This window comes from Chlorocebus sabaeus, chromosome 19, assembly GCF_047675955.1.
Source record: "Chlorocebus sabaeus isolate Y175 chromosome 19, mChlSab1.0.hap1, whole genome shotgun sequence".
Taxonomy (NCBI): Eukaryota; Metazoa; Chordata; class Mammalia; order Primates; family Cercopithecidae; genus Chlorocebus; species Chlorocebus sabaeus.
In genome coordinates, this window is record NC_132922.1 from 15,505,892 (window position 1) to 15,518,363 (window position 12,472).

General features: G+C 52.2%; 1 protein-coding gene across 2 annotated transcripts in view; it reads right to left on the reverse strand.

Moving 5' to 3' along the window:
- TOM1 (target of myb1 membrane trafficking protein) overlaps positions 1-12,472 on the reverse strand; it is a 47,863-nt gene that overhangs the window by 14,864 nt on the left and 20,527 nt on the right. For both annotated transcript variants that reach the window (XM_007975598.3, XM_007975597.3), the window contains exons 3-8: positions 10,022-10,100; positions 8,880-9,029; positions 8,415-8,549; positions 8,131-8,277; positions 4,815-4,931; positions 2,060-2,193 (exon numbers count right to left, since the gene is read on the reverse strand). In XM_007975598.3, coding sequence (XP_007973789.2) covers positions 2,060-2,193; positions 4,815-4,931; positions 8,131-8,277; positions 8,415-8,549; positions 8,880-9,029; positions 10,022-10,100 — 762 coding nt within the window. The remainder of the gene's footprint in view (positions 1-2,059; positions 2,194-4,814; positions 4,932-8,130; positions 8,278-8,414; positions 8,550-8,879; positions 9,030-10,021; positions 10,101-12,472) is intronic.

The window sequence follows — 12,472 nt, forward strand, 5'->3', positions numbered from 1 at the left end:
TAACCTTGCTTTATGGAGCTACTTAGGGGTCAGTGAGGTAGATGGAGAAGACTTCAGTCTGGGGTCTGTTCGAGTTGTGGCCTTGTCACTTATCACATGACCCTGGGTAAATTATGTTCCTTCTGAACTTTAGTCTCCTTGTCTAGAATCTGCAGGCACCTGCCTCCCAGAAGTGGTGAGGCCCAAATGAGGACATAGGTATAAGTGACTGCGAACTTGAAAGCACTGGCAGACATTAAGCCTAATGACTGTGGGTATCTGAGAGTACCAGCTGCTACCAGATGGGGCCCCTCAGTCACCTCACAGCCCAAACCCCAAAATGGCAGGGAAGAGGCCTTTCATTCCACTGGGCCAATGAGCAGGAGAAGCTAGGCAGATGTGACCTGCAGGGTACTCCCTACTCTCCACTGTTTTAGAATCAATCAGTGAGTGTCTTTTGATGGAGAATGACACAAAAAATGAACAAGGGGCTGGAGGAGGCTGGAATAACTCATGTCATTTATTGGACACCCTGGACTGCTAAGTGCTTTATAGGCATTGTTTCATGGACTCTCAGTTATACCACAAGCCTCATTTTATAGACACAGAGGAGGTATGATGGGCATGCAGTTTCTGCAGACCCAGCAGTCCTTCTTCTCTTTCCTTTTTTCTTTTGAGAAGGAGTCTTGCTCTGTCATCTAGGCTGGAGTGCAGTGGTGCGATCTCGGCTCACTGCAACCTCTGCTTCCTGGGTTCAAGCAATTCTCCTGCCTCAGCCTCCCAAGTAGCTGGGATTACAGGTGCCCGCCACCACCCCTGGCTAATTTTTTTGTATTTTTAGTAGCAATGGGGTTTCACCATGTTGGCCTGGCTGGTTGCAAACTCCTGACCTCAAATGATCCTCCCGCCTCGGCCTCCCAGAGTGCTAGGATTACAGGTGTGAGCCACTGTGCCCAGCCCTTCTCCTTCTTTTGTAATAGCACCCAAGTGCTCTTTAGAGGAACTGTTCCTCCCCCATTTCACATCATCCCGGTGGGCTGCCATCAAAGGGCCCTCCCCCCACCCCAGCTGGTAGACACAATGAAGCTAAGCCAATCCAACTCGCTCTTGGGGATGTGACTTTTGAACAGAATGATACAAGGTGGGCAGGCGGGTGTGGTGGCTGATGCCTGTAATACCAATGCTTTGGGAGGCCAAGGAGGGAGAATTGCTTGAGGCCAAGAGTTGGAGACCAGCCTGGGCAACACAGTGAGACCCCTGTCTCTGCAAAACAACAAAAAAAAGAAGAAAAAAAATTTAGCTGGGTGTGGTGGTGCATGCCTGTAGTCCCAGCTACCTGGGAGACTGAGGTGGGAGGACTGCTTGAGCCCAGGAGGTTGAGGCTGCAGTGAGCTGTGATCATGCCACTGCACTCTAGCCTGGGTGACAGAGCAAGATCGTGCTTCAAAAAAAAAAAAAAAAAAAACAAAAAAAGGTGGGCAGATGTTTGTGAACAGGTGTTTGTGCTGATCCATTTATTGATGGCAGCACCCTGGGGACATGGTCCAGAAGTTTCTGCTCCTGAGACATTTGAGCTGCTCTGGGATCTGTCTTTCTTGCTCTGTTGGGAGATGTCAGTTTCACTTTTCTCTGGATTCTGAAAGCGACCCATTTAATAGATTATTATCCTAACAAATTCTTTTTCTGCCTAAGTTAGCCAGAAACGTTTTGTGTAGCTTGCAGCAGTGAAGTCACTTGTCTAAGGCCCCAGACCCAGGAAGTGGTGGAGTAAGGACACACCAGGCTGGTCTGGCTGCAGGGCCACGCTCTCAGCTGTGACCTGTGACCATCCCCCAGGACTGGACTTGGGCACAGGCAGCAGGGCTGACCCTTGGGGGGGGATGCAGGGCGGGTGTAAGGACGGGCCCTCAAAAACATCCTGGAAGAAGACAGCTGAGGGCACAGGCCCCTAGGAGCCTGCCTTGTGTGTGAGAGGAGGACAAGAGAAGGCTCAGACGGTATGAGACCAGGAGAACAAGGCAGAAGGGAAGGGAGAGGGTTGGGGCAGTTGGCCAGAGGCCAGGGGAGGTGCTGGGGCTACCGTTCATGGCGCAGGAACACGTTGTTGAGATTGTCATTGACGATGAGCAGCTCCTCTGTCAGCTGCTCATTGGCGATCTGAGGGATGAGCTCCAGGACCCGTTGCTGCATGGCTCGGCACGTGCGGTTGAGCTCCTGCCAGGAAAGGAAGTGAGGCAACCACAGTCACGTGACTCAGAGTGAGGCCATCTCTCATGCACGGGCCTCCAGCCCCTGCACAAGCCTTGGAGGAGGGAGAGGTGTCCAAACTGGACCTCAAGGTTCCACGGAACAGCTTTTTGATCAGGCACACATGAACTTGAACTTCACTTCCAAGTGTTAGATGCTAAAATTTAATCCACAGGAAACCATCAACATGTCTAACTGTACTGCCGGTTTAACTTGGCTTCGTGCAGATTACAGAATAAAGGTTGTGCCACCTTCTTTCCTTAGTCGGAAAAAACTGAGCCTGCAAAGGCTGAGGTTGAACAAACTGCAACTTCTGGAAGTATGCTGTGATTTTTGCAACCAAAGCATACAAAATGAATTAGATGACTGTGACCATTAGCCACAAACCTCGATTTCGAATTTTCGCCTCACTTTTCTCACTGGCTGATTTTTTTGTCTTTTTAAATAAACTTTTAGCTTTGGAATAATTTTAGATTTTCAGAAGAGATGCAAAGATAGTACCACAAGTTCCCATATACCCTTGACCCTGGCTTCCCCTTAGTCTGGCATTTGTCAAAACTAAGACATTAAAACTGATAAAACAGTATTAACTAAACTGCAGACTTTATTCAGATTTCACTAGGTCCTTTGTTTGTTCTAGGATCCCACAGTGCATTTAGTTATCACATCACTGACTTTTAACCAGTAAGCATCATATTTAAACTTATGAAAAAGAAAAATATTGACCAGGCCCAGTGGCTTATGCCTATAATCCCAGCACTTTGGGAGGCCGAGGCGGGTGGATCACCTGAGGTCAGGCGTTCAAGACCAGCCTGGCCAACAAGGTGAAACCCTGTGCCTACTAATAATACAAAAATCAGCCAGGTGTGGTCATGTATGCCTGTATCCCAGCTGCTTGGGAGGCTGAGGCAGGAGAATAGCTTGACCAAGAGGCAGAGGCTGCAGTAAGCCAAGATCGCACTACTGCACTCCAGCCTGGGTGACAGAGCGAGACTTCGTCTCAAAAAAAAAGAAAAATAAAAAAAATAAAAAACCATAGACATATGGGTTTTCATTTTTAAGACTGCTCAATTGTTTCTTCAGGTACCTGTCACCAGGTGAAGGTGCCTGGGTCAGGGCAGGTGCCTGGGTCCTGAGGTCCAGGGAGCTGCCCGGCATTGCCGACTGTGGCCTCACGCCAGCATGCCTTTCTCCTGGAGGCAACGCTGAGGCTAGGCACTGCCCAGTGTTTATTTTGGCTGTCATGTGGACCCTGTCCCCCGCCCTCTCCAAGGTCAGGCCTCTGGGATTTCCTCATTGCCCTTAGCACGGGGGCAGGGCGGGTGCCTTTCAACATCCTGTGCGCTCCCCTCCTGCTCTCATGACTAAGCACAGGGTGGCTTTGCTTCTGCTTCCCTGCTGGCTCCTCTCATGAGCAGAAGAGCAGCACTTGGAGCCAGGTTCAAAACGCAGCTCTGCTATTTACCGGCCATATAACCCTTGACGTGTTATCTGATCTCCCTATGCCTGTTTCCTGACCTGGAAAATGGGGGTGGTGGGGATTACGTGAGTGATGTGAACCAAGTGTCCACATACAGCTCGGGGCACGGGAAGTGCCCAATGCATGGGAGCTGTCTCTGCGTCCACCTTGCTCAGCCTTCTGAGTCCCCAAACTGCTCACACCTCACGGCCTTGGCTTGGGGCGTATGAAGCTGCCTGTGCAGTCTTCTCTCTTCCGGAGCCCTTACTGGGTTTCAAGTTTGCGTACTCATTCGACTCTGAGGCTGCTCCTTTTCTCCCCACCTGCACCACCAAGTGAGGACCCCTGCACAGTCGGCTCAGTCGGGCACACAGACACGGTGGCGAGGAAGACACAGCGCTGCCCTCAAGGAGTCTGAGGCCTGGTGGACAAGCAGCAGGAACTCGCACAGTTACACAAAGCACTCTGTCCCCTCATGAATTCTGGTGACTCCTGGGCCTTGGGGATTCCTAGCTTTCTTGGTGCCTCTATGACCGACCTCCATGCGGAGGGTGCTTTCCGCCAAATTCAGTGCCCCTTCTGCTCCAGTGACCCCCAATCTGGGCTGGGGCTGTGGCAATACCACGTGACACACGGGAGCAGGCACCACTAGCTCCACCTGCCTCGGCTCCCCAAGACCAGTGGCTGGCGCATCTCAGGGCTGGCACCAGCCTCTCACACCTGCCTGCTGAGTCTCGGATTGTGAATGGTGGAAATCTCACCTTCCAGTTTTTTCTCAGGACCCCTTACTGGGTCTTTACTCTGTGCCAGGGACAAGCCTGGGTGTTTTCCATGCAATGCCTTATTTAACTCTCACATCAAACTTGTGCCATAAAGGCTATTGTTAGAGCAATCTTATAGATGAGGAAACTGAGGCAAGGGGGGCTACTTTGTTCAAACCAGAAAGCGGTAGAGCTGCGGTCTGATTCCAATCTGATGGCGTCCAAAGTCCCTGGTAGTAACATGGCCCCAGTTGTGACCAAGGAGTATGGGGTAAGCCATGAAGACCATCATGAGGACTGGGAAAGAATGCACGTGGGCAACTGGGCAGGAGTCATCTGAGCCCCAGGGGGTGGTGCCATCTGCTCACCTGCAGCAGCTCCAGGTCTGCAGGCTCGACCTGGGTGGGGACCAGCTCCGTCAGCATCTCCGACATCACCCTCACGTTGCCACTCACCATCTCCAGCTCACTGCGCAGCTTCCCAATCTGAAACACACGGTTGGTCGTGATGAGAGAAGCCAGGGGTCTGGAGCCCATGTCACTCACAGGGACAGAACCCAGTACCACCAATCCTGGGTGCAGCACCAGGGAGCCGACTTCCCAGCAGCCTCTCTAGGCAGCCTCCCTCCTGGCTCCCACAGTGACAGCCCTGCACCAGAGGCCTGCCCCATCCCTCCTACAGACCCCTCACAGAGGCGCTACCAACCGTGACCATCTCCACACCGGGGAGCCTGGTGCACGGAGAAGCTGAAAGGAAATGAGCGGAGGGGGAATGAGCCACCACGTGTGGCTGGAAGACTCCAGCATCTGCAGCTAACGAGGCCCTGGAGGGTGGCTCCCCACAGGAGGAGGAGGGAGGCTGCAAGCTCTCTCTCTCTCCCCTTAGAGGACTGGGCTTCTGCCCTCTCTCCTCCTCGGAGGACTGGGATTCCGCCTCTCTCTATCTCTTAGGAGGCTTCTGCCCTCTTTCTCCTCCTAAAGGACTGGGATTTTGTCTTGTTTCTGTCTGTTTTGGTGTCTCAGGCTCTTCTAAGGATAGTCCTTGCCGTGTCCCTCACCTTGAATATGAAACTCAGATTTAGCACTTGTTCCAAGGGATGTGGGCAGGTTTTCAATGGTCAAAGGGTTCCAAGGAGTTGGGCTTGGGGAAACATTTTCAATAAAGTTGTAGTCTCCTCAGAGAGGTTAGGTTGGGAAGGCCATTCATTGGGAAGATCTTATGCTGTGGGACCTTGTAGTGTGTTTAATACCCTCATGCATACTGGGGATGCCCGAGAAAAGATCGATATGAAAGTTTCCAAGATTTATTTGACTGAAGAACCTTTTTACATTTTGGGAAATGCTGGTACATTCTAAATCATGTGGCTGAGTTATAGCTGATTTCAGAGTGTCACTATATACACGCATGATTGTGATAGCAGCTACCATTTATAGACTACCTAATAAAGTGCCAAGCATTGAACATATATTGCTAACTTAATGTTTTGCCATAGGTAGACATCAATATCCCTGTTTTTACAGATGAAGAAATGGAATGTAGAGACAAGTAGTATATCCACTATGGTTCATTGACACCTTCCAAAACCTGCAAAATGTTTGATCTATTTGGCTGACTTAATGAATACTCTTGATATGAGTGAGTGGAAAAACTACTGATCACAAACCCCCTGCATCCAAATCAGACTTAATTACAAAGGAGCCTGGGAGTAACATCACTGCACACCTGATGTCTTAACATGTCCCAAGAGACAAAAGGGGACTCTTGAATTAAACAAAGATTAGTTTCGTTTAGCAAGCACCTTCTTGCATTAGTAGTAATTAGCGTCTTAATCCACACAGATGCTAGACTACAGGCAACCGGTTAAAATCATAACTGAGTTAGACAATTTTTTGGATCACAAGGTGCTTTTACAATTTTTTACACACTTTTAACCCGTGCAGAAAAAAAAAGTGCAGCTCACTGTTAGCACTCATTTAATTTTACATAAACATGCTCTTTGAGGCTGAAGTAAACCTATTTTCAACATGAAAATAAAACATAAAAACTGTTCTTGGAGTTATTTCTAAATAGAACTCATCTCCAATCCTAATGTAACAGAAATGTATATGATGTTACATTAGGATTAGAGACAAGAGTATCCTTGGGGTAAACAGGCAATGCGTTAATAATTTTGTCCAGTTAGCAACATTTTCTAGAAATATTTGTAACTCTGGGTGGTGATTTCATAACTTGCTAAGAGAAAACAAGTCATGGAAGTTTCTCTTCAAATAGGTTAGGGTTAGAATGAGTTCAAATGATACATGAAGTGGGTTGTGAGGATGCTTATTGGGAAAGTGAAGCTTCACTTTTTTTCCATCATGCATCCGTGTCTTCCTCACCAGCACACTCAGCAGCTCTGCCTTTAAGCTCCACTGATGTGATGGATCTGATGTGTGTACAACACCTCTAATGTGGGTGCTCCCACAGTGTGCAGGACTCTGCCCCCACCCCAGCAGCCAAAAGTCTAGAATGACAAGCCCCCAGCTCTACGAGTTGGTCATGGCTGTAGAAGTCACTCAGCAGATACAGCAGCCATGGCACTCCACAAAGCAGCTCATGGCCCAGTGGGCAAGTCGCCCCACCTCCAGCCACAGAAGGAAGGGAGATGCCCAGGCTGCCTCAGTCAGGGTGCCACCTGCTGTAAGGTGGGTAATCCTTCAAAGCTAGTCAAAAGGCTGGGAGAATCTGTCCCTTAGAATCTCATACTAAGCCTCAAACCTTCTTGGCTGGGCGTGGTGGCTCATGTCTGTAATCCCAGCACTTTAGGAGGCCGAGATGAGTAGATCACTTGAGCTCAGGAATTTGAGACTAGCCTGGCCAACATGGTGAAGCTCCATCTCTACTAAAAATACAAAAAATTAGCCAGGCGTGGTGGCTCATGCCTGTAGTCCCACCTACTCAGGAGGCTGAGGCAGAATTGCTTGAACTTGGGAGGCAGAGGTTGCGGCGAGCCTAGATTGTGCCACTGCACTCCAGCTAGGTGACAGAACAAGATGGTCTTAAAACAAACAAAAAGCCTCAAACCTTCTTGAGACTTCATGGGAAGCAGCATGGTACAATGTTTATGTGTTTTTTAGTTTTTGCACAGACGTTTTAAAACTTTTCAGGCAGAACCTCTGTTCAAATGAAGCCTTTTGTTTTTTTTAAACAGGTCTATGTTGTCCAGCCTGGTCCTGAACTCCTGGGCTCAAGCCATCCTCCCGCCTGAACCTTTGTGAAGCTGAGATCACAGACGCATGTGACTATGCTCAGCTCAAATGAAAGCTGTGAGTGTGTAAGAAACCACACAGGTGGAGCTGGCCTGGTTGAAGGAGCCGCCTACAGGACACCTCCTCTCCATGGTGCTGTCAGAGGGCCCCGCAGAAAACACAGGTTGGAAAATGGCCAAGGTACAGGGCAGTGCCTGCCAGGAGTCAGACAGGCGTGAGCTTGAATCCCAACTGTTTCCGATGACTGTGCGCTCTGGGCAAGTGAATGGACCTGTCTGAGCCTCATCGCTCAAACGGGAAGAATCACACACACCCCGTGGGTTGCTGTGAGGAAGAAGTGGAGGCTCCGTGGACGGTAAATTCTGACAGGGGGCCCTCCCTGACGTGTGTGGCCCACCTGCCTGGACCTGACGGTTCTGACCCCAGGCTTGCGTACCTGCTCCGGCGTCGGTGCTATGGGTGTGTCGCCGGAGAGCATGGGCGGGGTGGGCAGAGCGGCAGTGTGCTGGCCAGAGTCCTCTTGCTGGCTGGCGTCAGAGCCCACAGAATCCTGTCCTGATTGTGTCTCTGAGTTGAACACGGTCTAGTGGGAGGAAAACAGGATCAGTGAGGGGTCCTGGGAACGCCAAGAGCCCAGGAAGTCAGGGGCTGGCCTGGTGATGTCTCTGGGGATGAGTCCTGCCTGCCTTCCCTTGGTTCCCGGTGCGGCAATTCTCTCACCCTCTGAGGTGTGTGGATGGGCGACAGCATGTCCAGGTCAGTCATGGGGAACTCCAGGCCTTTCCTCCGCAGGTCCTCATAGATGGTGACCACACCTGTCAGATCGGGCGAGCTGCGGAACGCGTCAGCCCAGGACTGAGGGGGGACAAGGGGACACAGCCGGTAACCACAGCTCACCTGTGAGCCTTCCCACCTGGTACCCAGACAGAGAACAGACATTCTTTCCCTGAGTTTTTCTTTTTTCTTTTTTTTTTTGTTTTTTGCTACATCTGCCCTGCCCACTCCACAGCAAAGCACACAGTTGGCAAGCCTCCCTCCCCAAAGAACATCCCCCCAGCAGACAACCAAGACACCCCGAAATGAGAAGTGGAGCCTGGGACAAACACGATGGCCTCGAGCTCTCCACTGGGCAGGAGGCTCCCGCGCTGACAGCTTTTCCTGGCGCTGCCCCGTCCTGGCACTCACCTGGATGAGGTTGAGCACCTTGTCATGCACGATGGTGGGGGGGTTGTTCCTGGGCAGGATGGTCCTCACCAGCACACTCTCCACGAAGTCCTGGCTGGCCACCAGCACGTGGAAGCGGTGCCCGCAGTTCTTGACGCAGGTTTCTAAGACCTGGAGGGCCGAGACGTGCTGTCAAGCACCTTGGTCAGAGGAGAGGCGGTGCCCAGGACCCCCACCCTTGTGGCTCCTCCTGTGTCCCAGAGGGGAGGTCCGGAAGAGGAGATGGGACTTCCTGGAGTGAGACCCTTGAATGTGGAGGACTGGGACAATGCCAGGACTGGGGGACTTGTTTACTGGAGGGCACGGCCTAGGGTGGGCAGCGGTGTGGTGTGTGGGCTGGACTTCCCTCCCTGACTGGCGCCAGTGCACACAGAATCCCAGTGCTGGCTCTGAGCTGAACGTGGTCTAGACAGAAGGGGCTCTCCAAGAGGAAATCAAGAATCTGAGATGTCAATTGGCCGGTAAGCCTGTGGCCCAGGGAGAAGACACTGAACTTCCCTCTCCACTCTCCACTTCCCACTGCAGGAACTGCCTTTGCTTTTCGCTTAAGCCAATTCACCTGGATATAAATGCTCCTTGTGGAGGAGGGTGGGACAGCATTTATATCTTCCCCAGCCAAACCCATGCTGACAGCTAGGAGGCCCACGCGTGTCTGGCCGTCCTGAGATCTGGGCTGGTTCAGCGATGTGGGCAAGACTGTTCTCAGCCACTGGTATTTATTTTACATTCATTTTCCAGAGCACCAAAGTGCCGGGCAGCACCCAACTCAGTCTGCCAGCCTCCCTGCCTCCATGGAGGCCTGGGTTTACTGAGCTTCAATGTCGCCCGCAGGTCCTTTGGCCCAGGCTCTCCCTGCCAGTGGTTCTGGAGTGATGTAAGCATCTGTTCCCATGCTGGGGGATCGGGGAGAACCTTTCCAAATGGCTTCTTGCCATTCTGCATCCGCCTGCGGTGTAGACAGGACGGTGTGTTGCCCACAGACCTTTCCTTTCCAGCACTCAAATGAGGAGCTCAGGGGAGGCTGGGAGTCCTGCTGGGTCTGAGGGGAGGTGACTTTCAGTGGACTGCAGTCCTGCCACGGGACGGACAGATGGGGCACTCACTGTGAGAGCCAGCATCACCTCGTGGAAGTTCTTATTTCCCACGATTCTCTTCTTTACTGCTCGGAGGGCATCTTTGGGACTAAGAAGGAGGACAAGAAAAAGGGTGGGCTTAGGAATAGAGCCCTCTTACCCAACACCAGAGGCCCTGGAGAGTTGGAACAGCTCTTATTGGCCCATCCTCCCTGTGCCCCACCTGTTTGGTGTATCCAGTCAGGTTCTGATCACATCAGAATCTTCCTAGCCCATTGCTCAGCAGGGACTCACAACCTGTGGCCCCTGGACCTCCTGCAGCAGAGTCACTTTGAGAAAAGGTGAGAGTGTTTTGTTAAAAGTGCAGAACCTGGCCAGGCACGGTGGCTCATGCCTATAATCCCAGGACTTTGGGAGGCTGAGGCAGGTGGATCACTTGAGGCCAGGAGTTCAAGACCAGCCTGGCCAACATGGTGAAACACTGTCCCTACTAAAAATACAAAAATTAGCTGGGTATGGTGGTATGAGCCTGTAATCCCAGCTACTTGGGAGGTTGAGGCGGGAGAATCGCTTGAACCCAGGAGGCAGAGGTTGCAGTGAGCTGAGATTGCGTCACTGTACTCCAGCCTGGGTGACCGAGTGAGAGCCGAGATCGCGCCACTGTACTCCAGCCTGGGTGACAGAGTGAGACCCTGTCTCAAAAAAACAAGACATTTAAAAAAAAAAAAAAAAAAGAAAAAAAAAAGCAGAACCCCAGGTCACCACACTATATACCACCTGAACCAAATTCTCAGGCAGTGGGGCCCCTGAATCTGAATGCTCTCATGCTCCCCAGGGGTTTCTTATGCATGCTCAAGTTTAAGAACAAATAACCTGGAGGCATAGTGTTTTCATTACAAAAATAGAGATGGGGTCTTGCTATGTTGCCCAGGCTGGTCTCAAACTCCTGGGCTCAAATGATCCACCCACCTCGGCCTCCCAATGTGTTGTGATTACAGGCATGAGTCCCTGAGCCCAGCCAGCATAGTGTTCTGATGCCCTGTCCTGGCCAGCTGCTCTATCTGCCCATTTATCCTTCCATTCAAGTCTTTTTTTTTTTTTTCTTCTGAGACAGAGTCTCACTCCGTCGCCCAGGCTGGAGTGTAATGGTGCAATCACAGCTCACTGCAGCCTGGAACTCCTGGGTTCAAGTGATCCTCTTGCCTCAGCCTCCCAAAATGCTGAGACTACCAGTGTGAGCCACCATGTCTGGCCCATTCAAGTCTTATTAAGCACCAATATGTGCGTGGCACCATGCTAGGTGCTGGGGAGACAGTGGCAAACGAGACCATATGGCCCTGCCTCCTCCCTACCTTGCGGGGAGATGCAAAGAAGAGCAGGGAATAAGCTGGTCCTGGAAAAAGAGCAGAGTTGAGGATGGGGGTGGTCAGAAATGATCTCTGAGTTGGGCCTTGAAAGATGGGAAGGACCAGCCGTGGGGAGTGGGGGCAGAGCAGTTTGGCTCAAGGTCAGAGCCTGGACCAAGGTCTTGGGTGCAGAGGAGCTTGGTGCCTTGGAGGAACTAAGAGGAGGCCATGTGAGTGTGGGGGAGGTTGGGGAGGGCTGAAAGAGCCTAGGGGTCACGGTGGTGGGAGGCCCCTGGAAGCTGGGGTGCTAGTCTGCTCTCCCTGTCCCCTCTGTGATTCCCACCACCCTCCGCCCTCGGCCCTACACAGGTATACTTAGTGCTGCACTGACTGCTCTTGTCTAAAAGCCTTTGTGGGCCCCCACCTGCACCCTGAAGGCTCCTGACCTCCACATCCACGAGGTGAAGCCTCAGCTAAAATCCACCCCATCCACAACACTTTCCCAGGTCCTCCAGTCTTCCTGGCTGTTCTGCCCTGCCACACTGAACTGGGGCCCGCCCTGGGTAGAGAAGAAGCCTGCTAGAGGGCAGGGATGGTGTCCTCTTTGGACAGCTTCACCCTAGAGCCCAGCACGCTGCTGAAGCATAAGTAACATTTCCCAGCCTGGCCAGTGGCCACTGGGGCCCATCCTGCTGTCTGCCTGGCCGTCAGCGCTGACCCCATCCAGGACTAAGGCAGGAGAGCCTGGAACCCTGGCACTGGTTCTCAGCAGGAGAGAAGGCAGAGGCAAGGCTTCCTAGGGACGGAGGCTGCCTGGGGGCTAGGGCTGTGGAGACGGTCAGGCCTGGGGTGGAAGGGACATGGTGGGGAAAGGGATGGTGGCCCACCAAGGGGGGTCCTGGCCCAGAAGCCTGAGAGCAGTTTCCAATCCTTGCCCTGGGCAGCCCCTCGCCTGTCCCTGGCTCCTGGTCTTGGCCTGGTCACTGACCCACGGGCTACTTCAGCGCTTTATAGGGACTTGTTTCCACCTCTTCTAGGGTGGCCTAGAGACAAGGGAATCAGAATCGTTCCCTGGCGTGATCTGCCATGTGCCACTGACCTGGGGGCCCGCCCTGGGAGAGAAGAAGCCTCCTAG